This window comes from Schistocerca nitens, chromosome 3, assembly GCF_023898315.1.
Source record: "Schistocerca nitens isolate TAMUIC-IGC-003100 chromosome 3, iqSchNite1.1, whole genome shotgun sequence".
NCBI lineage: Eukaryota > Metazoa > Arthropoda > Insecta > Orthoptera > Acrididae > Schistocerca > Schistocerca nitens.
The window spans coordinates 866,624,098-866,649,315 of record NC_064616.1 but is presented as its reverse complement, the minus strand read 5'-3'; the positions used below and the strand labels follow the sequence as shown (position 1 = coordinate 866,649,315).

General features: G+C 38.5%; 1 protein-coding gene across 2 annotated transcripts in view; it reads left to right on the top strand.

Annotated features, from left to right (window-relative positions):
* Positions 1-25,218, top strand: part of LOC126248902 (syndetin) — a 171,987-nt gene that overhangs the window by 40,233 nt on the left and 106,536 nt on the right. For both annotated transcript variants that reach the window (XM_049950376.1, XM_049950375.1), the window contains exons 7-8: positions 7,670-7,796; positions 14,880-15,066. In XM_049950376.1, coding sequence (XP_049806333.1) covers positions 7,670-7,796; positions 14,880-15,066 — 314 coding nt within the window. The remainder of the gene's footprint in view (positions 1-7,669; positions 7,797-14,879; positions 15,067-25,218) is intronic.

Genomic DNA, 25,218 nt, shown 5'->3' with positions numbered 1-25,218 from the left:
TCTCCAATCTTCCCATCCCCACTAAGAATCTGCTACAGAGGAGTGCTCCCGTTGTCACACAATACCACCGTGGACTGGAACAACTTAACCATATCCATCACCAGGGCTGTGATTATCTATCATCATGCCCTGAAATGAGGGACATCCTACCCAAGAACCTTCCGACACACAACATCCTAGTCCATCCCTGTGCCACTTCCTCTCTGAAACGCTTGCAACAGAGATCATATCACTGTGGAAGACCTAGTGCAAGACCTGCGCAATCCACTCACTCAGTACTTCTTACTTCAGTCTTGCCACAGGCTTATCGTACCCCATTAGAGGTAGGGCCACTTGCGCAAACAGCCTTGTCATATACCAACTCTACTGCAATCACAGCACAGCTTATTATATTGGTACATCAACCAACCAGCTGTCCACCAGAATGAATGCCAACTGCCAAACTCTGGCCAAGAACAAATTTGACCATTCAGTGGCATAACATGCAACCTGAGTACAACACGATCGATTTCAACAGCTGCTTCACTACCCTGGCCATCTGGATCCTTCCCCCACCACCACCTTTTCTGAAGTATGCAGATAGGAGTTATCCTTGAAATACATCATTCGCTCCTGTAACCCTCCTGGCCTCAATCTCTGTTAACACATTGTCCCCACACCCTCCACCCAACTGTTTCCACTTCCTCTGTTGTATCAACCCCTCCCAATTAATGTCTCCATGTCACCTTCATAGTATGCTGCTCCCCTCTGCCTCCTGCATCTGTGCATCACATGCTTAGCCTGTCCACATGCCACCCCCAGCCCCCCTTCCTCTTACATTCCTAGGTAGCAGACTGGCTTCCTTCCTCAAAGCCACGACCTACTCACCCTCAGCCCCTGTTCCTGCCTCCTTCCTCTATCCCCTTCCACCCACCACACCCGACACCACCCCCATCCAGTCAGTCCACCTGCTGAACTGCAATCCTTGCATTCTTGCATTGTGCATCCAGCCAGTACCACATAAGGTCACAGGCATGTCATCAACTAGCAGTAGCTCCTTTTTTTTTGGGGGGGGGGGGGGGCAAAACACCTAAACAAATGCCATGTTCCATCCACTTCCGACAGCAGCAGTAGTGTCCAATACAGCTCATACACACTGTCTCCTCCTAACAGGATATTCAGCATGTAACTTAAGATGTTACTGGCAATGAAAATATTCTGATCAGTTGATAACCGGTGTCTGGTGTAAGGGCAATTGGAAACCTCTTGTCCTCGATGTCATCCTTGATCCGTTCTAAAAACTCCACTATCTGTATTGCACTGACCAGATATGGTTTTAGAATACTACTATTGTTTATATTAAAATGTCATAGTCCCACTCCAGTTCATTGAAGATACCCATAAGCTGCATTAGCCATTTGTTGACAGTGATCAGAATTACAGCTATCTGCAACTGTCTTTCTGTGCTGCTTTCTAATCTATTGTGTTTTAGATCAACTGTTTCATTCCCTACTTTATAATATCTTCATTTTTCGCTATGAAGCATACCATTCTATTAGAGCTAGTAGTTAAGGTCATTCAGGGTGTACAACTGTGAAATCCAAGAAGAACCCAGGAATTTTTTCATCTGGGAGAAACCTTGAAAGTTTTTCGGATTCCAGGAATATTTTTTATTTTAGTTTTCAGTTAAATTTTTGTAATTTTGATTGGTAAGAACTGATGCTCTAACAAAGAATTTTACTTTAGCCCAATACTGCAGAATAATACTGCAACAATAAAACATAAACAAATCCACAACACCAAAATTATACTTTAGTTGGAAAGGAAAAGCACCATTTACAACAAAAAAAGCAATGCACACACAAGCATCTGCTGATAGCAAAATGTATCAAAGGCTTTAGTGTGAAGACTATGCAATGCTTCCTAACAACAAACTGCTTTCGATGAGCATGACATCACAAATTTGTGCATATCTAACAAGTCGTGGGAAAATATTGTGAATACTGGTTTGAGAAGCATGAATTTCAAAGTAAATTTCCTTTTACATAAGATGAGTTATATTGTGTGTCAAAATGTGCAATGAATTTCTTAAATCACAGAGCATTTGACTCTCATTCAAAACTTGTCACTTTGAGGACCAGCCACTCAGAAAAATTTCAACCCCAGAAGACCAGCCATTTATGCCATTATTTAAAATTTTATTGGCACATTTGTGTTTGATATATCTTGAAGGGTAACACACATTATAAAAGGTTAGTTTCTCATATTTATTCAGTTTCTTTAATAGATTGCAAATTATGCGATAATGATAGCATAAAGTATATTCGTCTTTCTATGGAAAAGTTGAAGTGCTTGATGGAATGTGTATTCACCCAGTTAACACCCACAAAATGTTCGGTGCACAGTAGTGAAATGTGTACTCATGCTTGTCACAAATATTCAGCTGCTGCAACATAAGCTGTGCTTTTAGGTTCCTGCATAACCACACCCTCAGAAAAAACAGCAAAAAATTTTTGATACCAGTATTATAAGTGAAAGCTTAGCTTTTCTTGTAGCTAGGCTCTGTGTCTTAATTTAAACCATTAACTTTTCACATTTGTGTGTTTGTGCTCGTTAACAGTTATGTCACTGTTGGTTGACTAAAAGTGTCCTATGCTCTAAAATCTGCCGTCATTGCCTGGTGAGAGCATGTGATGTGAGCTACAATTGGCTGACAAAAGCATATCTGCAATGCAAACTTGATTTCAGAACTTTGGAAGCTGCCATGCTGTATTTGGTGGAATTCATATTTATACTTTCGTAATATGAAAATATGCAGTGTACATTTCGTCACAGATCAAAGATCTTTCCAAAACGGTTGCTTTTTTGCTGTGTCCTATGTCCTAAGTTGCCGGGAAGTTCTATGTTGGTGTATAAAACCTTTACCATTCAAAGGATTGGTAAGTTTTACAAATCTGATGGAAAGTGTATTGTCACTTAACACAGGGAAAACACTTTCACCCAGGATATAATGTATTTTCACCAGGCAAAAGTGTGTTTTTAAGTGAGAAATCCAGGATGTTTTTTCCTACTTGTATACACCCTGTTGTTTTAACTGTTGTCACTAGCTGCTTCAGAAGTCTGAGTAGCTGTTTCTGTTCGCCTTCTAATACATCTATTTTTGTCTTGAAATATGTGATGTCATCTTCATCTAGCATTCTGAACAAGATGTCAATGTCTTTGCCCCCAAAATTTAAGTTTTCTCTCCTCTCGACACGGGATTCATGTTGTACCAATTGTCCAATTAGATGCCCTTTTTCTATCTTTCCTACATGCCAATATAACATATGTTCTGCACTTTTACATCCTGCTGCACTTATTCAGCTGTGCCGGTCATCTTTTACAGAATTTGAGTGGTCACCTCTTGAGAACTTCCATCCTTTCAGATTTCTCCTTCAACTCTAGAAAATTGAAATAAGTCACTGTTCTCCAAATGGCACTGTAAATTTTCAATTTTCCATGACGGTATGGGCATTTTGTTATCTGCATGTGTGATTGGTGTCCCATGTGCTCAACTCCAACTAGCAGGAGAGTAATGCTGATGGTGCAGTATGACACGTATGTTATTAGAAAAATTCCATCAGTCTGTTGGTATGAGTCATAAAATCCTTCCACTTCTTTTCAGGCAGATTACAATGATGACAGGGCCCTTAATTCATACTACTGTGTATGGACCTCACCATTGTGTATCTTATTTATGCAATCTGCCTCATTGTATGCTGGATTATCCTCTTTGTATCAGTGCACACTTCGCTGCAGAGTGAAAATCTCATTGTGGAAACATCCCCCAGGCTGTGGCAAAGCCATGTCTCCGCAATATCCTTTCTTTCAGGAGTGTTAGTTCTGCAAGGTTCGCAGGAGAGCTTCTGTAAAGTTTGGAAGATAGGAGACGAGGTACTGGCAGAAGTAAAGCTGTGAGGACGGGGCGTGAGTCATGTTTGGGTAGCTCAGTTGGTAGAGCACTTGCCCGTGAAAGGCAAAGGTCCCAAGTTCGAGTCTCGGTCCGGCACACAGTTTTAATCTGCCAGGAAGTTTCAACATTTTTCCTCCTTATTTTGAATTGCATAAGATTATTGTGAGAAATATCTGCTGTTGATGGATGGATTAGATCATCTCTGATGCAGATGTGAAGTGACGGGATCAGTTAGCTGTGAACTTGCCTAAAACAGCATTTGCCATGCTAATTACCAGAGAAGAGTGGGCATGTGATTAAATTCATGGCCCGTGTTACAGATTCTAGCTTCACAATATGTCAGTCATAAACTTAATGACATCCCATAATATGTTTTCTGAGTTTGGTTTCATTTGTCCCAATTGTAAGCCTGATTCCTTAAGTGGGTATTGGTACATTCTTGACCCACAGGATAATGTTGTTTCCATGCAGGACCTCTCAGGAACATTTAGCATCTTGGGAGGAAATGACAAGAACACATGAACAATCTATATAGTCCATGACAGATTTGTCATGTACTGAATGTCTATTACATACAACTTTTATCCATTATAGATGAGGAACACCATGACTGTGATGAATAAAGGTTTCTTGAAATTACTGCAACCAGCCATTTTTTGTTTTACTCTTCACTTTTTTCCCTCCCTCCTTCCCTCCACATTGGCACACCTATTCAACACTTTCTTTCTCCTTCTAGTGTGTGTGTGTGTGTGGGGGGGGGGGCGCACACACACACACACACACACACACACACACACACACACACACACACACGGGTTGATGAGAGGGTATGTGATGTTAGTGCAGTGATTACAAAATCAGCTCAGATTTATTAAGATTTTGGCAGTATGAACTCACTTATCAGTATGTTGTTGTACCCCCTTCGGCCTGGATGCATGTACTGATTTAGTTGGGAAGGATGTCATAAAGCCAGGCAGTATGGCCTATAACTACTGCGTGACTGCTTAATATCCTGTATACTGGCTCTGTGTTGGAGTTGACACAGATCTGGAGGTGTTGCTGGCCACAAGAGTACGTCACTCTCATACAGACAGGGCCCAGAATCACATGCAATGTGTGGATGAGCATTGTCCCATTGAAAAATGGCAACATGATACAGGCACACGAGAGGCAACACATGAGGATGACTGATGCCTGTGATGTCTCATTTTGCCAACAAAGTTCCCTCAATCAATACCAGCCATGGCACAAAGTCATACTTGATGGCTCCTCACACCATGACCCAAGGAGTAACACTGCTGAGCCTTCCAAAACATTGGGAGAATCAGACCTCTTCTCACATCCCCATTATACTTGCCAGTGATGGTCATCTGGGGTAGTGCAGAACCACAGTAATTGCTGAACACAATGATGCCATTCATCAGCAGTCTAGGCTTCCCAGTCACGGCACCACTCCAGATGCAGCCATGTGTTGTGATTTTAATGGCAGCCCACGCATGGAACTGTAATTCCCTAGGCTGGCTGCTGCTAGTCTGTGACCAATAATATAGGATGGTGCAGAATGTTACAGGGAGTCCATAATTTGTTCTTGGATGGCAGGAGCAGATGTGAAGGGATTGTGCTGTGCTTTGCGCACATATGGCGATCCTCCCTTGTCTTGGTGAGACGTGGTCAACCAGAGCATTGATGACAAGTGTGCTTTACCACATGTTCCCAAACAGTTCATCATCAGAGCAGTGTCACATCCAAATGCCCCGCAAGCCAAATGGATGTCTGCAATGACACTCCTTTCATGCTTTGTCAGGTGCTGAGAGTGCTGCTCACATGTGTATATGACATCTCCGTGTCCTTCATAGTGATTACAAATCATTTGATGCTGTTCAGTGCCCTTTTTACACATACCCTATAAGGCCCAATAACAACACTAAATATGCACAACATGCATGAACTCTGGTGGCCATTCTACGCGCCACAGGGAATTGCAACTCGTAATCATTTACATATAAGCTGATATTGTAAATGTGTACGAAATTACATTGTCATCCGACCATGTCTTCTGGGTGCTTCTTTTTCATGTCAGGCAGTGTATATTATTCTGAATATCCAGTTTGGGTTTCTGCAAACATGAACATTGTAAATCCAGGAAACATAGAATATCGCTAGATAAGGCCACTACATTTACAGGAATCTTCTGTACCTCACAAAATCCTGCAGCATAGTAAACATGGTAGTACTTTATATGATGAGACAATTACAGTGTGAAAGAAGTAGTGTGTGTTTCATTGTAGAGTGCAAAATATATTTAAAGTTATGTTGTGGTAGTTACAGTAAATTTTTTTATTAGCAAACTGTTCTGTTTGGTTTAAATCTTGAATGTTTCTTGTTTACTTAATTATAATGGTTTGTAAATTGTGTGCTGTGATACAGATAAATAAAATTTTCATTATGTTCTGGAGCTTTATGATAAGCACTTACATTTATTGCCTCAACTTTCCAATGCAATTGTCGTAATAACATAAACTTTAAATGAACATGCCACAGCATACATGACCTGTAAGCATTTTTCATTAAGAGCTCTTCTTAAAACTACTGGTGTAACATTTCACATAATCAGAAACCCACCATTTAAATGTCTTTTTTAATGGCACTTGTTTCACTGAAGCCTGTAGGATGCTGATAACAAATGCAGAATATTACAAAAAGGGGTACAGTTATATCCACAGTAAATGTGTCTTAGAAAAATTTGAACAAATTGGTTTCTTTGATTTTCTCTATACATGGAAGTGCTTGTTATTGCAACAGTAAGGTACTAAACTCGCAAAATTAATACAGAAGGGAAAGAAAAGTAATTGTTCATTAAAGAAGTTGGTACATCTGTAGGGCCTTGTGTTTAATACTTAAAAACGAGGCACATTAGACTGTTGAGTGTTGTGAAACCAACTTCCTCACGTACTCATCATGAAATGAGTTCAAGAACATGATAGGACACACATTTTTTAAAGTTGTTTTACCAGCTAATTATACCAAAACAAATAATATTTCCAAATCTTATCAGTATTTTAATATTGTAAGTTAGTATGTTCAGCTCCACTACTAGAAAAAAAAAATGCTAAAATTTTAAAATGAAGATGGAAGTTTGATATATATATATATATATATATATATATATATATATATATGGGAGGGTGAGGTGGGGGGGGGGGGGGTAGGAGGCGGAAGTGATGATTTCAATTTTCTTGCGCCTTTTTAAAATTTATAATTATACAATTGTACTAGATGATGATGATGATGATGATGATGATGATCATGATGCCATTTCCATATTGAATAATGTTTTTGGCCTTGTGCTTTAATTTAATTGATGTGTTGTTGGTAAATGGAAAATTTAATTAATTTTATGAGTGCTGCCTCAAATAACTGTTGACTTTTTCATGAATACAATTTATCAGTTTGTGTACAAGGCTTTTCTCAGCATGTGTGAAAATTTTTCTGTATTTTGTAATCTGCGAATACTTCATCTGAGCTGTATTTTCAAATTATTTTGTAACCCATTTTTTTCATTTTGTTGGTACCCATGATAAATTTAACATTACTTTTTAGCAGATGAAGTAGGATTACAGATAGTAATATTGTACATAATTAAATATCAAATGCTACCACATTCTACATTCTCATTATGTAAAGATGATTGACTAGGGACTACAAAGTAACTGTAATGTAAGCTTTCTGATTTTTCAGAATGTTGTGCCTGAAAAATTTATAGATTGTCTACTTAACTTATGCAAATCTTTGTGGGAAGTTATCTTGAATTACAACCAAATGCGGATGTGGCACAAACAGAATGCATGTCAGCAGCTGCACAAAGGTCAGAATCTTTGACTTATATATGGGCAGTGCACATTGATTTATATAAGAGGAAAATGCAGTTAAATATTTTTTAGAATGAAATATGTAATTTATTGTAAGGCAGCTATTGCATAGTAATATATGATTAGTTTCTTGACTAAGTAATTGAAGATTTTAGAATTCCATTTTGCAAATTGTAGGAGTAGTGAGCCTCAAAACTATTACTTTCCGAGTTGTTTTCTGTGTTTTTTTGTGACTTTTTAAATAAAAATTGTCATTTGATAATATCTTGTCTGGAAAGACAATTCTCCTATGTTTTGTGTAAGTTTGTATTGAAAGTAAATATGTTCTGCGTCTTTTTAAAGTGGAATTTCCAATTTTTCTCTCGCTTTGGGTGTAATTAGGTAAAGAAAATGTACTATTTGTGAGACAAATGTGTATGGTCTAAACACAGTTTATTTTGGAGATGGTGCCATATGATTTTGTAAAACACTTCTATATTGCATGAAGAAGAGAAATAGTCCAACTGAAAATTTGTTACAGGTTAAAATTGGTAAGTACAGGGTTATTACAAATGATTGAAGCGATTTCACAGCTCTACAATAACTTTATTATTTGAGATATTTTCACAGTGCTTTGCACACACATACAAAAACTCAAAAAGTTTTTTTAGGCATTCACAAATGTTCGATATGTGCCCCTTTAGTGATTCGGCAGACATCAAGCCGATAATCAAGTTTCTCCCACATTCGGCGCAGCATGTCTCCATCAATGAGTTCGAAAGCATCGTTGATGCGAGCTCGCAGTTCTGGTATGTTTCTTGGTAGAGGAGGTTTAAACACTGAATCTTTCACATAACCCTACAGAAAGAAATCGCATGGGGTTAAGTCGGGAGAGCGTGGAGGCCGTGACATGAATTGCTGATCGTGATCTCCACCACGACCAATCCATCGGTTTTCCAATCTCCTGTTTAAGAAATGCCGAACATCATGATGGAAGTGCGGTGGAGCACCATCCTGTGGTACGTTTAGCTCCCTGCTTGCTTTATTCGTCGACTTCCGCGGGCTACGCGTGAAACTTGCCCGCACGCGTTCAACCGTTTCTTCGCTCACTGCAGGCCGACCCGTTGATTTCCCCTTATAGAGGCATCCAGAAGCTTTAAACTGCACATACCATCGCCGAATAGAGGTAGCAGTTGGTGGATCTTTGTTGAACTTCGTCCTGAAGTGTCGTTGCGCTGTTATGACTGACTGATGTGAGTGCGTTTCAAGCACGACATATGCTTTCTCGGCTCCTGTCGCCATTTTGTCTCACTGCGCTCTCAAGCGCTCTGGCGGCAGAAACCTGAAGTGCGGCTTCAGCCGAACAAAACTTTATGAGTTTTTCTACGTATCTGTAGTGTGTCGTGACCATATGTCAATGAATGGAGCTACAGTGAATTTATGAAATCGCTTCAATCATTTGTAATAGCCCTGTACACTAGTGACTGCAATTTCCCTACATGCATAGTATGCAAACTCAAAGTTTTACCTCTCTAGCTCCAGAACAGACTAATTATTAATTTTATTCAAATTATGTTTCTTGTCCCTTAAGATTAAGCCTCTGCATTGTGGGGGGTAGCTTTGAACACACTAGTGCTTTACTAAATATGGCCCTTTTGGGGGTGGTATACATCAGGGGCAGATCAAGGGTTCATTTGGGGGGGGGGGGGGCGGTCATTGTTGGATTGTTTGTTACTGTCTCTCTATCCTCCTCCCCCAATACAGGGTGTCCCAGGAAGAATGGTCAATATTCAGGGATATTACAGAAATGATCAGTCAAAAGAAAAAAGAAATCAGTAAACATGGGCTCTTTTAATGCCTACTTTAAGAGCTATGAGCACTTCATCTTTGATATTGTGAAAAAAATATCTTCTTCAGCAAGCTCTTTGCTTTCAATATTTTGGGAGGAGCGAGTATGGACCAAAACAAGAAAACATTGTGTAGTAAACATGGGCTCTAAAATGCGTACCTTCATTACTAGATGGGCATTCTGTTAGTAAAAGTGTGAATTGCCTTTCAGACCATGTCGCACAAATTTTAACACTGAAAGGCTTTTGTACTCAAACCAATGTCATATTTAATTACAAACTATGTAGGAAAGTTAATCCAACAGCAATAGAGAGTTTTTTAAACCATGTCAAGGAACAAGAGTGGCAGGATGTTCATAGGGCCGATAACATAGATGATAAAAATAATGCTTTCTTTAACACATTTCTCATTCTCTTTGAGAGTTGCTTTCCATTAGAACATTCTAAATGGGGTACTAGCAGTAATGGGCAGCTTGGGTGGTTGACTAGTGGGATAAGGATATCATGTAGAACAAAGCGGTAATTATATCAACATGTTAGAAGTAGTCACAATCAAGCTACAGTAGACCATTACAAACAGTATTTTAAGGTGCTTAAAAATGTTGTTAGAAAGGCAAAGAGTATGTGGTATGCAAATAGAATAGCTAATTCACAGGATAGAATTAAAACCATACGGTCAGTTGTGAAGGAAGTGTCTGGTCAGCAGCACAGGGTCGACGATATAAAGTCAGTTCACAGTAAAAATATTTCTGTTACTGATAATTCAGATATATGTACAGTATTTAACAATCACTTTCTGAGCATTGCTGGTGAATTAAATAAAAATTTAGTTTCTACAGGAAATATATAACTATCTTGGCAAATGCCGTTACGAGATTGATGTCTGAAATACTCCTCTGTGATACAGGTAAAGGGAAGACTGAGTCAATAATTAAATCACTGAAGACTAAGGACTCTCCTGGTTACGATGAAGTGTCTAGCAGAATTTTAAAGTACTGTGCTGTACATTTTTGCCCTGTATTTAGCCATATTCATAATTTTTCCTTTAGGAATAGTCAGTTTCCTGAGCGATTAACGTACTCAGTAGTAAAGCCGCTTTATAAAAAGGGAGAAAGGGATAATGAAGATAATTTTAGACCTATTTCTATGCCATCAGTGTTTGCAAAAGTTATTGAAAAGGCTGTGTATGTAAGGATAATTGATCACTTTATATCACACGATTTGCTATCTAATGTACAGTTTGGCTTTGAAAGTTGCTTAACAACTGAAAATGATGTATTCTCTTTTGTCTGTGAGATACTGGGTGGGCTAAACAAAAGGTTTCGAAAGCTTGACATATTTTTGGATTTAACTAAGGCATTTGATTGTGTTGATCACAAAATATTGCTCCACAATTGGTTCACCTCGTACTTTAGCAACAGACAGCAGAGGGTCATTATTCACATTGTTGATAACTGATGTGATGTGGGGTCTGAGTGAGGTACTGTCAAGTGGGGGGGAGGGGGGGTGCCCCCAGGCATCAGATTTGGGGCCACTCCTGTTCCTTACACTAGCTTGGTAGTAAAGGATGTTGTGTGCAACATTGGCTCGGTTTCAAATAGCAGTAAATGATATTAGTTCATGGCTTGTAGAAAATAAACTAATGCTAAATCACAGTAAGACTCAATTTTTACAGTTTCTAACACACAATTCAACAAAACCTGACATTGATTTCACAGAACGGGCATATGATTAGTGTAACTGAACAGTTCAAATTTGTAAGTGTTCAGATAGATAGTAAGCTGTCGTGGAAAGCCCACATTCAGGAGCTTGTTCAAAGACTTAATACTGCCATTTTTACTATTCGAACGGTATCAGAAGTGAGTGATCATTCGACACGAAAATTAGTCTACTTTGCTTATTTTCATTCGCTTATATCATATGGTATTATATTTTGGGGTAACTCTCCCCATTCTAAAAAGATATTTTTGTCTCAGAAATGGGCAGTTCAGGCAATAAGTGGTGTGAGTTCACAAACCTCTTGTCGACCCCTGTTCACGAGTCTGGGTATTTTGACATTGGCCTCTCAATATGTATATTCCTTATTGTCATCTCTTGTTACCAATATTAGTTTATTCCCAAGAATAAGCAGCTTTCACTCAGTTAATACTAGGCAGAAATCAAATCTGCATTTGGATCGGACTTCCTTAAGTCTTGTGCAAAAAGGTGTACGGTATACTGCTGCATTCATTTTCAATAAGCTGCCACTCAAATTCAAAAATCTTAGCAGTAATCCACGTGCTTTCAAATCAAAACTGAAGAGTTTCCTCATGGGTCACTCCTTCTATTCTGTTGAGGAGTTCCTTGAAAAATTAAGCTGATTCTTATTGTATTGCTGATAGCATTTACTTAAACTTATGGACTGACTTTTTCAGGTTCATGAACATTTATTTTTATCTGTTATTACTTTTATGTTGTAATTTCATGTACTGACACGTTCCATGACCTTGGAGATTTGCTCCTCAATTTGGTCCTACGGAACTTGACGTCTAAATAAATAAAAAAGAGCTATGAGACCTTGTTCAGTAGAAGACATGTGTTTCACAGTAGCAAAGATTATCATGTCAAGGTATGCACTTTAGAGCCCATGTTTAGGGGCATTTTTTTCTTATTTTGGTCCATACTGCCACCTCTCAAAATATGGAAAGCAGAGACCTTGCAGTAGAAGAGTTTTACTTCACAGTACTAAAGATGAAGTAGTGCCTGTAGCTCTTAAGGTATGAATTTTAGAGACCATGCTTTGAATGATCATTCCTGTCATATCCCTGAATATTGACCATTTATCCTGGGAAACCTGTGTAACTTGTCACCAACACTACACATGCCACATATGTGTATGATTTTAATACTAACAATAAAATAAATAAAATGTTTTAATATTACAGTAAGAATGAGTGATTGATTTATTGACAAAAAATGAACTATTTAAAAAAGTGTAAACTGTGGCAGTACAAGTTTGTAAATGGGGGAATGTTGTTTCTTTCAGTTGTTTCTATCTACTTTTAGGAAGTCTGTTTTTCTGCCCCCTTCTTCCCTCCCCTCAGTGGAGGGCCGCTTCCTTTCTTCCATTTCTTACTCAACTTCCTGTGCTTTGCCGATTCCACATATGGATAAGTGAACCTTCTTGACAGCTGGCTGGTCTCCTTGTGTGTATTTGCCTTTACATTGTGGGAGTGTTACTGTTAAGACTGTAAACCCATTCATGTGGAAAAGGCCCTCATGCAAGCAACTTGTGCTAAATGCATTTTGTAATTTGAAAAATTCATATACATTTTTGAGGTTATGTAGTTTCCATGCTATTTTATTCTGCAAAAGTTAGCTGCAAAATTTGGAAACTGATTGTTGTTGTTGTTGTTGTTGTTGTTCTATTCAGTCTGAAGACTGCATCTATCTTTCTCATATTCATGTATGCTTCTACAGCCTTGCTTTCTCATCTAGTCATTCCTACTTAACCAGCTCACACATTCTAATAGTCTCATTTTTTAGACATCTATATTCCCTTTTGCCTGCTTTAATTACTGTATTTTTATATTTTCCCCTTTCATCAGTTAGATTAAATGCCTAGTGCATAATCCAACTATTGGTATCTTGTCTTTTTGTCTGTTTGATGGTCGTCTACTGACTTCACTATTTCATTTCTCTAGGCTACCCATTCGTCTTCTCTTATGTTCTGTACCCCTGTTTCAGTCAATCATTCCTTAAAACTCCCTTCAAAACTCTTAAAAACCTCTAGTTGTTCCAGTTTATTCGAGTCACATCTCCTTCATTTTCTGCCTTCCTGCAATTTTTTCAGCTTTACTCTGCTGCTCATAACCAGTTAATTATGATCAGATTCCGCATCTGTCCCTTGAAATGTTTTGCAGTTTAAAACTTGGTTTCGAACTCTCTGTCCTACTGTTACGTAATCAATTTGAAACCTTCTGCTGTCTCCAGGTCTCTTCCAGATATGCGACCTTCTTTCACTATTTTTAAAATCAAGTATTAGCAATAATTAAATAGTGCAGTCTGCAAAATTCTACCAGGCAGCTTTCCCTTTCAGTACTCTCCCACAGTCTATGTTCGCCTACTATTTTTGCTTCTTGTCCTTTATCTACTACTGTATTCCACTCCCCTATCACAAGTAATTTTTCATTTCCCCAGCTATTTGAATAACATCACATTCTTCAATCTCTTGTTCATCCACTGAGCTAGATAGCATATAAACTTCTACTACTGTAGTGGATGTTGGCTTCATATCTGTTTGGCTTCTGTATTGCATTCATTGTCCTGTTCATCATTAGACCTACTCCTGGAATACCCATGCTTTTAGCTGGTGTTGATAGCTGTGCTGACCTCATCAGAAGACCTGTTGTTCCTGCCATCATGCTTCACTAATTCTTACTATATCTAACTTCAGCCTATCAGTTTCCCTCTCTAAATTCTCTAACCTGCTTACCCAATGTAGCGTTTTAAAATTCCACACTCTTGACCCAATGAATGCGAGTTTTGTTTCTCCAGATGACAACATGCTCCTGAGTAGTACCTGCCAAGAGATCAGAATGGGGGATTACTTTACATCCAGAATATTTCACCCAGGAGGGTGCCATCATCATGCCATACAGTAGGACTGCATGTCCTTGGGAAATATGACAGCTTTAGTTTCCCCTTGCAATGTTACAAGACTAGATGAGTCAGTCATCCAGACAGGTGCCCTTGCAACTACGTACTGAGAAGGCTACTGTCTTCTTTAGGATCCAAACATTTGTCTGGTCCCTCCACAGATATTCCTCCAATATGATTGATTCTACTGTACAGCTGTCTGTATGGTTCATAAGGGTGATGGAAATTGTTGTGTGTAAAAATATAAATGCTCCCACAATTTTTTTTGGGGGTGGGGTGGGGGGGCGGGTCATGATGCCCCCCCCCCCCCCTCCTCCCCTTGGGTTCTCCTCCCTCTGATCTTTGAATTCTCTTACCCAACCAGATATAGGGAGAATAACAGTAACATGGACTCAGAACCACAGGGCAACTTGGCCTTTTTCTCATATACAAATCATTGCTAGAAGTGAGAGAAGCGACAAGTGACTGGAAATCCTAGGATCAACTGAAGAAGGAATGCCAAATCGTTGACCCCTTAGTCACTTACCTTTGCCATGTATTTTTTCTCTTATCCCTAAGATATAGCTGATTTGTGTAATTTTCAAAGAAATTTGTGTAAATAATATTTTTTTTCAGGGGGTGTTGGTACTGTAATAGACTTTGAACTGAGTTGTGATCAGAAGTATGTGGAGCAAAAACTGGAGAAAGGAATGTTTCGTATGTGGCACGATGTCCAATCCAGGGTAGGGGCGTATCTAATGGGATGTGACTTGGCCAGGTTCAAATTTGAAGAGTTTCTTCAAATTCTTTCAGTTGTTCACAGGTAAGTTTATACAAGAACAGTTTCCACTTCTTCATTTCATTTTCAAGTGCTCTGTTCTATGTCATTGTAGTAATAGAGACAGAAAATGATACAGCAACCATGTTGTAGCTCCATAAGTTTTGTCAGCAAGTAGCAGCTCATATGTATACTCAATGATTTTGATCATTTAAAGCAATGGTAGTTTCATCCACTGAACAGTGGCTTCTGTGAGGTTACACGTTTCACTGCCCCATAGTTTTTAGACAACTAAAGGTACATACCCACCAACAGATCATTCCAGGACAAGGGTAAATTCATGGATATTGGAAAAAAGGACCAAACATTTTTATTACTACAGCCATGTCCATAATTTAGATGATTTGTTTAGTTTTTAATGAAGTTCAAAGTTTTCATAGCCTTAATGTTGCACCATTATTATTCAATGAAGTGGACTGTAACTGGCAAATAAATTTCATCTATGTCTCAATCTACATCAAGACCTACACGAATACTCTAAAATTTACACTTAAGTACCTGGTGAACAGCATGCAGGAAAAATGAGCACGCAAATCCAGAACATGTAAATCTTTCTGTGCAAGCTCTGATTTATCTTTTTTTTTAATGTTGACCATCCCTCCCTCTGTAGGTTAGTGCCAACAAAATATTTTCACACTCTGAGGAGAAAGTTGGTGATTGAAATGTTGTGAGAAGATCCTGTCATAACAAAAAACACCTTTGTTTTAATGATAGCCACTCCACTTCGCTATCATATCTATAGCACTCTTTCCCCTATTTCATGATAGTCCAAAATGAGCTTCCCTTCTTTGAACTTTCTTGATGTCCTCCGTTGATCCTATTTGATGTGTACCACATTAATACTCCAGAAGATGGTGGAAAAGCATAGGGTAAGCGGTCTTTTTAGTAGACCTCTTGTATTTTCTAAGTATTCTGCCAGTATATTGCAGTCTTGGATTTGCTTTACCCACAACATTATCCATGTGATCATTCCAGTTATGATCGTCATAATTGTATTTAGTTGAATTTACAGCCTTTAGGTTTGAGTGATTTATTGTGTAACCAAAAGTTAGCCGATTCCTTTCAGTATGCATGTGGATTACTTCACACATTTCATTATTCAGTTTCAATTGTCACTTTTTGCACCATACAGGTATCTTGTGTAAATTGTTTTGCGGTTTATCATCTGATGACTTTATAAGATTTTAAATGATGGCATCACTTGCAAAGAATCTTAGAGGGCTAGTCAGATTGTCTCCTAAAATGTTTATGTAGAACAGGAACAGCAGAGGGCCCATAACACTTCCTTGGAGAATCCCAGGTGCTACTTCTGTTTTACTTGATGACTTTCCATCAGTTTCTATTAACTGGTCCTTTCTGACAGAAAGGTACGAATCCAGACACACAGCTGAGATGATGCTACATAGGCACCCAGTCTGATTAGAAGATGCTTGTGTGGAATGGTGTTTAAAGCTGTCTGGAAATGTAAAAATATGGATTTAGTTTGACATCACCTGTCAGCAGCACTCGTTATTTCATGAGAATAAAGAGCTAGTTGTGTTTCACAAGAATGATATTTCCTGAAAACATGTTGGCTGTTTGTCAATAAATTGTTTTCTTTGAGATAACTCACAATGTTGGGACAGAATATAAGTTCAAAACTCCTACTGCAAATCGATATTATTGACATGGGTCTGTAATTCAGTGGATTACTCCTATATCATTTCTTCGATATTGATGTGAATTGTGCAACTTTCCAGCCGTTAGGTATAGATCATTTGATGAACAAGCAGTTGTATATGATTGCTAAATATGGAGCTGTTGTATGAGCGTACTCTGAAACGAACCTGACAAGTATACAATCTGGACAGGAGATTTTGTCTTTATTAAGTGATTTGAACTGTTTTGCTACACGAAGGATATCTACTTCTTAGTTACTCATGTTGACAGTTGTTCTTGATTTGAATTCCAGAATATTTACTTCATCCTCTTTGGTGAAGCAAGCTGAGAAAAACATATTTAGTAACTCTTCTTTAGTGACTCTGTCATCAGTAACGTCACCATTGTTATCACACAGTCGGGGTATTGATTGTATCTTTCTATTGGTTTACTTTACATACGGTCAGAATCTCTTTGGATTTTTTGCCAGGTTTCAAGACTTTTTTTTTTTTTTTTTTTCATGTGAACAGCCTTGTAAGGATCCTAGTTGTATGATATATTTCACCTGCTTTGCACAATGTATCCACTTACAGTTATTATTACATTCTTCACCATGACTCATTTTCCCTGTGGTCATTCAGTCTCTATCAGTATAACAAAGACCTTTACCTGAGTGACACCCTGTGGTGGCATGTTGCTTCCTCCTTGACCTACAGCAGCTGGCACAGGTGTGGACACGGAGCTGAGCTGCGAATTGTCCACTCCTTATCCTTAACAGATTTTTGTATGGATACTACTACTACTACTACTACTACCAAATTTAAATCTCATAATGAGAACCAGGAGAATGAAAAGAGGAAGGAACAAAAATTAAGAAACCAAAGACCAAGGAAGATTTGGCAGCTCCAGATGCCTCAGATCTCCCCCCTGCCACTATTGAAATCAGGAAAGTAGATTACAAACAACAAATGATACTAATTCATTCTGAATCATAGTTAACAAATGTATTCCATTCCCAATGCAACTGCCAAACTCTGGATATTGCTGGCATGGCGTAGTATGCGATGGGAATAGGGCAGCAGTAAGCTAGTGGTGGTGACAATATTGGCACAAATGTGTGTGTGTGAACTGAGCTTCAAAGGAATTTGGTTTGTCTGGAGGCCATGGAAAATCCAGGTATCACTGTGCATGTGCGAGGGATACCTGAATTGGCACAACTGTTGAGGCTGAGTACACTTAGAAGACATTTGTTCATGGCAGCAGCTCCGAATTACCATCGGTGTCGCACTTCCTGGAAACTGCCAAATTGTTGTTATTGTTGTGATGAATATTTTTTAATGCTTATTTTAAGTAATGTTATGTGGGAGAGGGGAATGGCTAATGTGTGCAATATGATAATCTGTTTTACCTTTTTACATTTACATATGTATATTTGCAGTCCACAAGCCACAACATGGTACGTGAGGCAGGGTACTTAAGGATATCCTACTCCCGGTAGTTCCATCCACAGACAGTATGCGGAAGAAAAGATTGCTTTTACATCTCAGTATTTGTCCTGATTTTCCTAACCGTATTATAATGATTCCCACATGATATGCATGTTGGGGTATCTGATATCCTTCTGTTGTTTCTATTCAGAACTCATTTCTTCATATTCAGTTCTCTTACTGTTTGTTCGAGTTTTCATTTCTGACATAAAAAATTCTTTTACTCAAAATGCAGTAGTCCTTTGCAACCAGAGCTCATTCTGGATGTGTCCTGACTGTGCAGTTAATAGCTCTTCTGGCATGATGTTCATTACATCACAAAGTGCATCTTATTTCTTTTTGTTTCAAGTAAGTTTGAGGGAAGCAGTAGGTGAAGCCACTTACCCTTTATCACTATCTGTTTCCTTGTAAACAGGTCCAGTTATTGTTAGGTCCCATATATTGGCAGTAGTTACAAGCAGCAGAAAACCTTCCAAGTTCTATCAGCAGGTTGTGAAAACCAAAACTAAAAGATGAATTATGCTAAGTATATGCCCTTGGATTTTGATGAGAAAGAGGGAGAGAGAGAGAGAGAGAGAGAGAGAGAGAGAGAGAGAGAGAGAGAGAGAGAGAGGAGGGGGGGAGGAGGAGGAGGAGGGAGAGGGAGAGGGAGTTGTCAGAATTTTCACAAAATACAGTGGCAGATTTAATTGGTCATGTCTCCAATCCCACATGTACATCTACAACTGAACTCTGTGAATCACTGGGAGGTGCATGACGGAGTACTTATTTGGTGTATTATGGTTTCCTCCTGTTCCATTCATGAATAGAGCATGGGAAGAACAACTGCCTATACACTTCTGTGCAAGCTGTTATTTGCCTAAGTTTTCTTCGTGGTGTCGATACATAGGTGGCTGAAGAGTGTATGTTGTTTGTGCCATTAGATCTTTTTTTTTTTTTTTTTTTTTTTTTTAACATATTTTTGCAAGATATGCGGTGTCTTTGTTTGCGTGTTGCCAGTTCAGGTTGTCCAGCACATCTGGGTACACACACTCTGTATCCCCCATCAGTCTGGCCAGATGCGAGTCCCACACACTTGCGCAGTATTCTGGTATGGGCTGCACAAACGTCTTGTCGGCAATTTCTTTTGTATACAAGCAGTAGTTTCCAAGTATTCTAGCAACAAATAGAAGCCTATCATATGCCTTTCCCACAGCTGCTCTCAAGTGATTGTTGCACTTCATAGTTACTCCCAAGTATTTTTTTGACAAGACTGATTCCACATATGAACCATTTATATTGTAATCGGAGGCTATTTCGCTTTTACATTTCATTAAGTGCACAACTTTACCTTTGTGTACAGTGAGAGTTGCCGATCCCTGCACCATGCAGATATTTTGACAGGGTCTAACTGGATACTACTACAATTTCTTGTAAGATAGAATTTCCCTGTAAATAGCCATGTCATCTACAAAAAGTCAAAGATTGCTACAAGTCTTATCCTGTGTCATTAATGTACAATGCGAACAGTAATGGTACTCTTACACTCCCCTGGGAGCGCCCTATATTATGTCTACATCTGAAGAAGACTCTCCATCTTGGATAACATGCTGCATTCTGCCTGTCAAGAAATCCTCAGCTTGGTAACAAATCTGGCTGCATATTCTGTGCAAGTATATTTTCTGTCACAGGTGTTTATGTAGCACCGAGTCAAATACTTTTCAGAAGTCTAGGAACAATATTCCAACTAGTTGCCACTGTCGCTTAGGGATCATGTGAGAATAGTGAAAGTTGGGTTTTGCATGATCAATACTTTTGGAATCCATTGTAGATTCCATGGAGCATTATGTTTGGACTACAATATGTTCTGCAAATTGATATGAGCAACACAGGATTGTAGTTCTGTGGGCCCGTTCTACATTCTTTTTTATAGATCACTAGCAACCAGCCTCGGCTTCGCATTGGTAGTACTAAGTATTTACAGCTGGGCGACTTGTTTGGCAAAGAGGTAAATTTTTTTATGAATCACTGCACAGGGTTATGCATAAAATTCTGAGGACAATCTTACGTAACTGAGTATCATCAGTTTCATGTAACTGAAATAATTTAAGCAGCACATGCCAGAACTCTTATCTGTTCTACTATGTGTAATTGGCATTTGGAGTGACATCTTGTGGCAGTGATGGGAGCACATAGTGATTTAGTTAAAATGTGTCCAACCAATGTAAATATTCTATGTGAACCATGATTGCATGTGTGTGCAATTGGATATGTCTTCAGATTTGTGGCACTATCATGTACTGGAGACTGGCTGAATGGATCATGTCCAAAGGTCACAAATAAAAGAAAATGAAACACAAAGAAATATGCCTAATGTAGATGTGCAGCCCATAGCAGTAATCCTGTTGTAAACCATGCTACTCACTGACTCATTGTTCAGACTCAGTTACTTGTTGCAGATTCATTTTGACAATCCTGTTTACCCTACCATAGAAATATTCATGTATGTATCTAGGTTTGATTGAAGGGAGGCAGAGAGCTGAAAGTTTATTCATGTCCTTCGCTGCTGAAAAAACTTTCTTTAGGGAAAATTTTTCAGAAAATTTTCACATTTTGCAAAAAATGTTAAAAACTGCAGATTTTGGCTTCACATGTTTTTTTCGCTATACAATTGTTCTCAAACAATTAGTCATAGTACTTCAAAGTTAAGCAACTCACTGTCCATTGCTCGAAGAACATGCAATAAATTATGAGTGCAAATTGTGATTGCAAATATGAGGGAAGCAGAAACCGAGAGACTGAAATTGTTGTCTTTTTCTGAAATGAGTCCCCTACCATCTCTAAAAGTCTTTCAGAATTGTCCCTAATTATCCAATAGGAGTTTCTGAATGACATTCCATCCTCTATTTTTGGGGTATCAAGAAGATCGTACCCATGCCTGTTTTCTTCTTTAAGAAGCTGACAAATACACCAACGTTTATGAGCAATACTGCTTTTTTTTGGTTGGTGCACTTTAGGTCACTGAGTGCTGCACATAAACTTTAGTTTAATTTCAAAGTGTCCAAACAAATAATAACTGCATACGTTAAGTCGCATTCACGCTGACCATGCAATGCCAAACACATTCCTTCGGTTGTCGGTACATCGAAGGAAGCGGAGTGTTCGCGTGCACCCAGTTTGACCACACCTCTATTGTGCTGCGCAGAGCTGTGGATCCAAGGAGTTCTGCTGTTCACCACTAGATAGCAGTGGTGTTGTTTTCACAGTGGCATTTGAGAAAAGCATCATAATTTAACCAAATTGCTCGAAATATTTATAAATTATATACAGAAACCTTCCCCATAATTCAGTCTACTACCTATTAGTAAAAGCTATATCAAAATCTATACAGTAGTTTCTGAGATTATCCTGAAAATCCAGAAAGAAGCGAGCAGGGGACTTGAATTTATAAATGTAGAGAAGAAGAGGAGTTTGTTTTAATAATGCATATAGTATAGTTGTGCTTGAATGAAAAATTTGTGTTAACAGTAAAATTAAGATTTTGCTTAATAAATACATAGAATAATTACAACTGACAATGGGTATTACCAGAACACTATCTTTGTGAATCTCAGACTGGGCTAGCAGGCAGGTCAGAATATGTTCTAAGATTCTACAACAGATGGATATCAATAATATTAAACAGTGGTTTTATGGATCACTTTTGACACCTTTCTAGAGGTTTGACCTGTGCTTTCTTCCTAGGGGTCATGGACGGTTTGTTGTTGCTGCTACAGGCTTCAGTACAAAGACCAGATTGTTGCCATTCTCCATGATAGTTTATCCTGTGCAAGCCTCTTCATCTCTGTGTAATTACTGCAACATGCATCCACTTGAACCTGATTACTGAATTCATCAATTAGTGTCCCTCTCCAAATTTTTGCCCTCCTTCCCTTGAAGCCTCAGGATGTGTCCTATCAACCCTTCTTTTAATCAGTTTGTTCCATACATTTATTTTCTCCAATTTCGATTATAAATAACTCATATTTATCATCATCAAAATGAGTAAGAGACAGTTAAATGTTGATCTGTTTGTTTCTGTCACATTCAGACATCTCTCACTATTTCCCTACTCCTTATGTATATTTACCGTTATGACATGCATGCCACCTACTGTACGTAATTGCACTATGCCTGTAACCTTTGCGCAAGTGCAAGCAATAAGTTGCCAGAGTTTTATCAAATTGTGTGAATGGTATAGAGGCACATAAAATATGAACAAACAAACAACTAGGTAGACAAAAATTTATATGACTATGAACAATTCCATGCTCAAGGCACCTACAGTAAATTATGTTTGAGAGTGTGGCTAATTCGGTTATAAATTCTGGATAGAAACTGACTGGGACACCTTTGGGCCCAGGAGCTTTATTATGCTTTAGAGATCTGAGCTGTTTTTCAATGCCTAGTGCTGATCACAATATCACACATCTTTGTATCAGTACTGATACTGAATGGAGGTAATATTTTTTGATTTTACTTTGTAAAGGAATATTTGAAGATGGAATTTAACATTTAAGCTTTAGGTTTGCTGTTTTCTTTGGTTCCTGTTTCGTCAGTGAGTGTGTGTGCACATATTTTTGGCCGTTGACAGCTTTAATGTACAACTAAAATTTCTTAGGATTTTAGGATAGCCCCTGCAAAAATGTTCTGCTTCAGCAGTTATTGAATGCATCACACGCTGCTTTCTGATTGTCACCTATGTTACAATCAGCATTTGCAGTTCTTTGGGTTATGCTGTGCTTAGTGGCTCTTCCAGAGAATATGCTGATTCTTCAGAAGTTTTCTAATGTTGTTTGTATACCATGATGGGTCTCTACTATCAAATTCTTTGGAATGAAATATTTGGATTGTATTATTTCATATGTAATACTTAGGCCCTTTCATTGAGTACTAATGTGCTTTGAAGCAGGTTATCTTTCATGAAACAATGGAAAAGTGCACCAAATTGTCCTGCTAAAATAAATGCTTTTACTTGTTTTCACTAAAAAAACTATCACAGTGACTTAAACACGAACTCACAGAGAACACAAAATTAAATACTGTCTCTCAGATTACATCTGGGGCCCACATGTAATGAAATGTTCGTACCAGTTCACTATACATGATTCAATACAGAATATAACGCACTAGGTATTTGCTAAACATGATGTTTTTGATTAAATGTTTAATTTTACAGTAATTTCAGAACAACTAGAAACTCTGAAATTTCAATGGTGTTCTTTCTCTCTCTCTCTCTCTCTCTCTCTCTCTCTCTCTCTCTCTCTCTCTCTCTAATCACAGCAGAAGTTCCTCCCAGAAAACAGGGAAAAATCACATTATTCTTATCAGAGGCCTACTTGAGTGACTAAAATGGTTTCCAGAATTCTACTAATTTTTGGATGGCAGAATTCTAATTTTCTTCACTTACTAGCTGTCGATTCCCATTTTGTGGGTGTTATCATTGGTATTGTTGATAAACTTCAGGCAGTAGCCAGCCATTGTCATCCTTAGTTGTCTAACACTGTTACAACATGCTTAATTTAATTTCATATGCATTAATATTAATAAGTACCACATCTGAACAGAAATATCATATTTTATGCTTTCAAGAAACCATATAATTTTCGTCTGCTATTCTGACCATAACACTGAGCACAGTGGAATTGTACCACATGCATTAGACTCACATTCGGGAGAGCTGGGTTCAACTCCAAAGCTGACTATCCAGATTTGGGTGTAGTAGGCAGCGTTGATGGCCACTTGCCACGACTTTGGTCAGTTCTTGCAAAACTGCAATGGAGAAAAATATAGTAAGATCAAAAGTTACTAAATGCTTTTTTTTTTAATTTAAGAGTGATATTGCTTATTTACCCCCATGAACAATGGACCTTGCCATTGGTTGGGAGGCTTGTGCCTAAGCGATACGGATAGCCATACCATAGGTGCAACCACAACAGAGGAGTATCTGTTGAGAGGCCAGAGAAGAGGGGCAGCATCCATTTCAGTAGTTGCAGGGGCAACAGTCTGGATGATTGACTGATCTGGTCTTGTAACATTAACAAAAACAGCCTTGCTGTGCTAGTACTGTGAACAGCTGAAAGCAAGGGGAAACTACAGCCGTAATTTTTCCCAAGGGCGTGCAGCTTTGTTGTATGGTTAAATGATGATGGAGCCCTCTTGGGTAAAATATTCCGGAGGTAAAATAGTCCCCCATTCAGATCACCAGGCAGGGACTACTCATTATCAGGAGAAAGAAAAGTGGTGTACTACAGATTGGAGCATGGAATGTCAGATCCCTTAATTGGGCAGGTAGGTTAGAAAGTTTGGAAAGGGAAATGGACAGGTTAAAGTTAGATATAGTTGGAATTAGTGAAGATTGGTGGCAGAAGGAACAAGACTTCTGGTCAGGTGAATACAGGATTGTTGTTGTTGTGATCTTCCGTCCAGAGACTGGTTTGATGCAGCTCCCCTTGATGCCTCAGAATATGTCCTACCAACTAATCCCTTCTTCTAGTCAAGTTGTACCACAAATTTCTCTTCTTCCCAATTCTATTCAATGCCTCCTCATTAGTTATGTGATCTACCCATCTAATCTTCAGCATTCTTCTGTAGCACCACATTTTGAAAGCTTCTATTCTCTTTTTGTCTAAACTATTTATCGTCCACGTTTCACTTACTTCCATACATGGCTACACTCCATACAAATACTTTCAAAAAAGACTTCCTGACACTTAAATCTATACTCGATGTTAACAAATTTCTCTTCTTCAGAAACGCTTTCCTTGCCATTGCCAGTCTACATTTTATATCCTCTCTACTTCGACCATCATCAGTTATTTTGCTCCCCAAATAGCAAAACTCATTTACTACTTTAAGCGTCTAATTTCCTAATCTAATACCTTCAGCATCATCCGATTTAATTAGACTACATTCCATTATCCTATTTTACAGGATTATAAATACAAAATCAGATAGGGGTAATGCAGGAGTAGGTTTAATAATGAATAAAAAA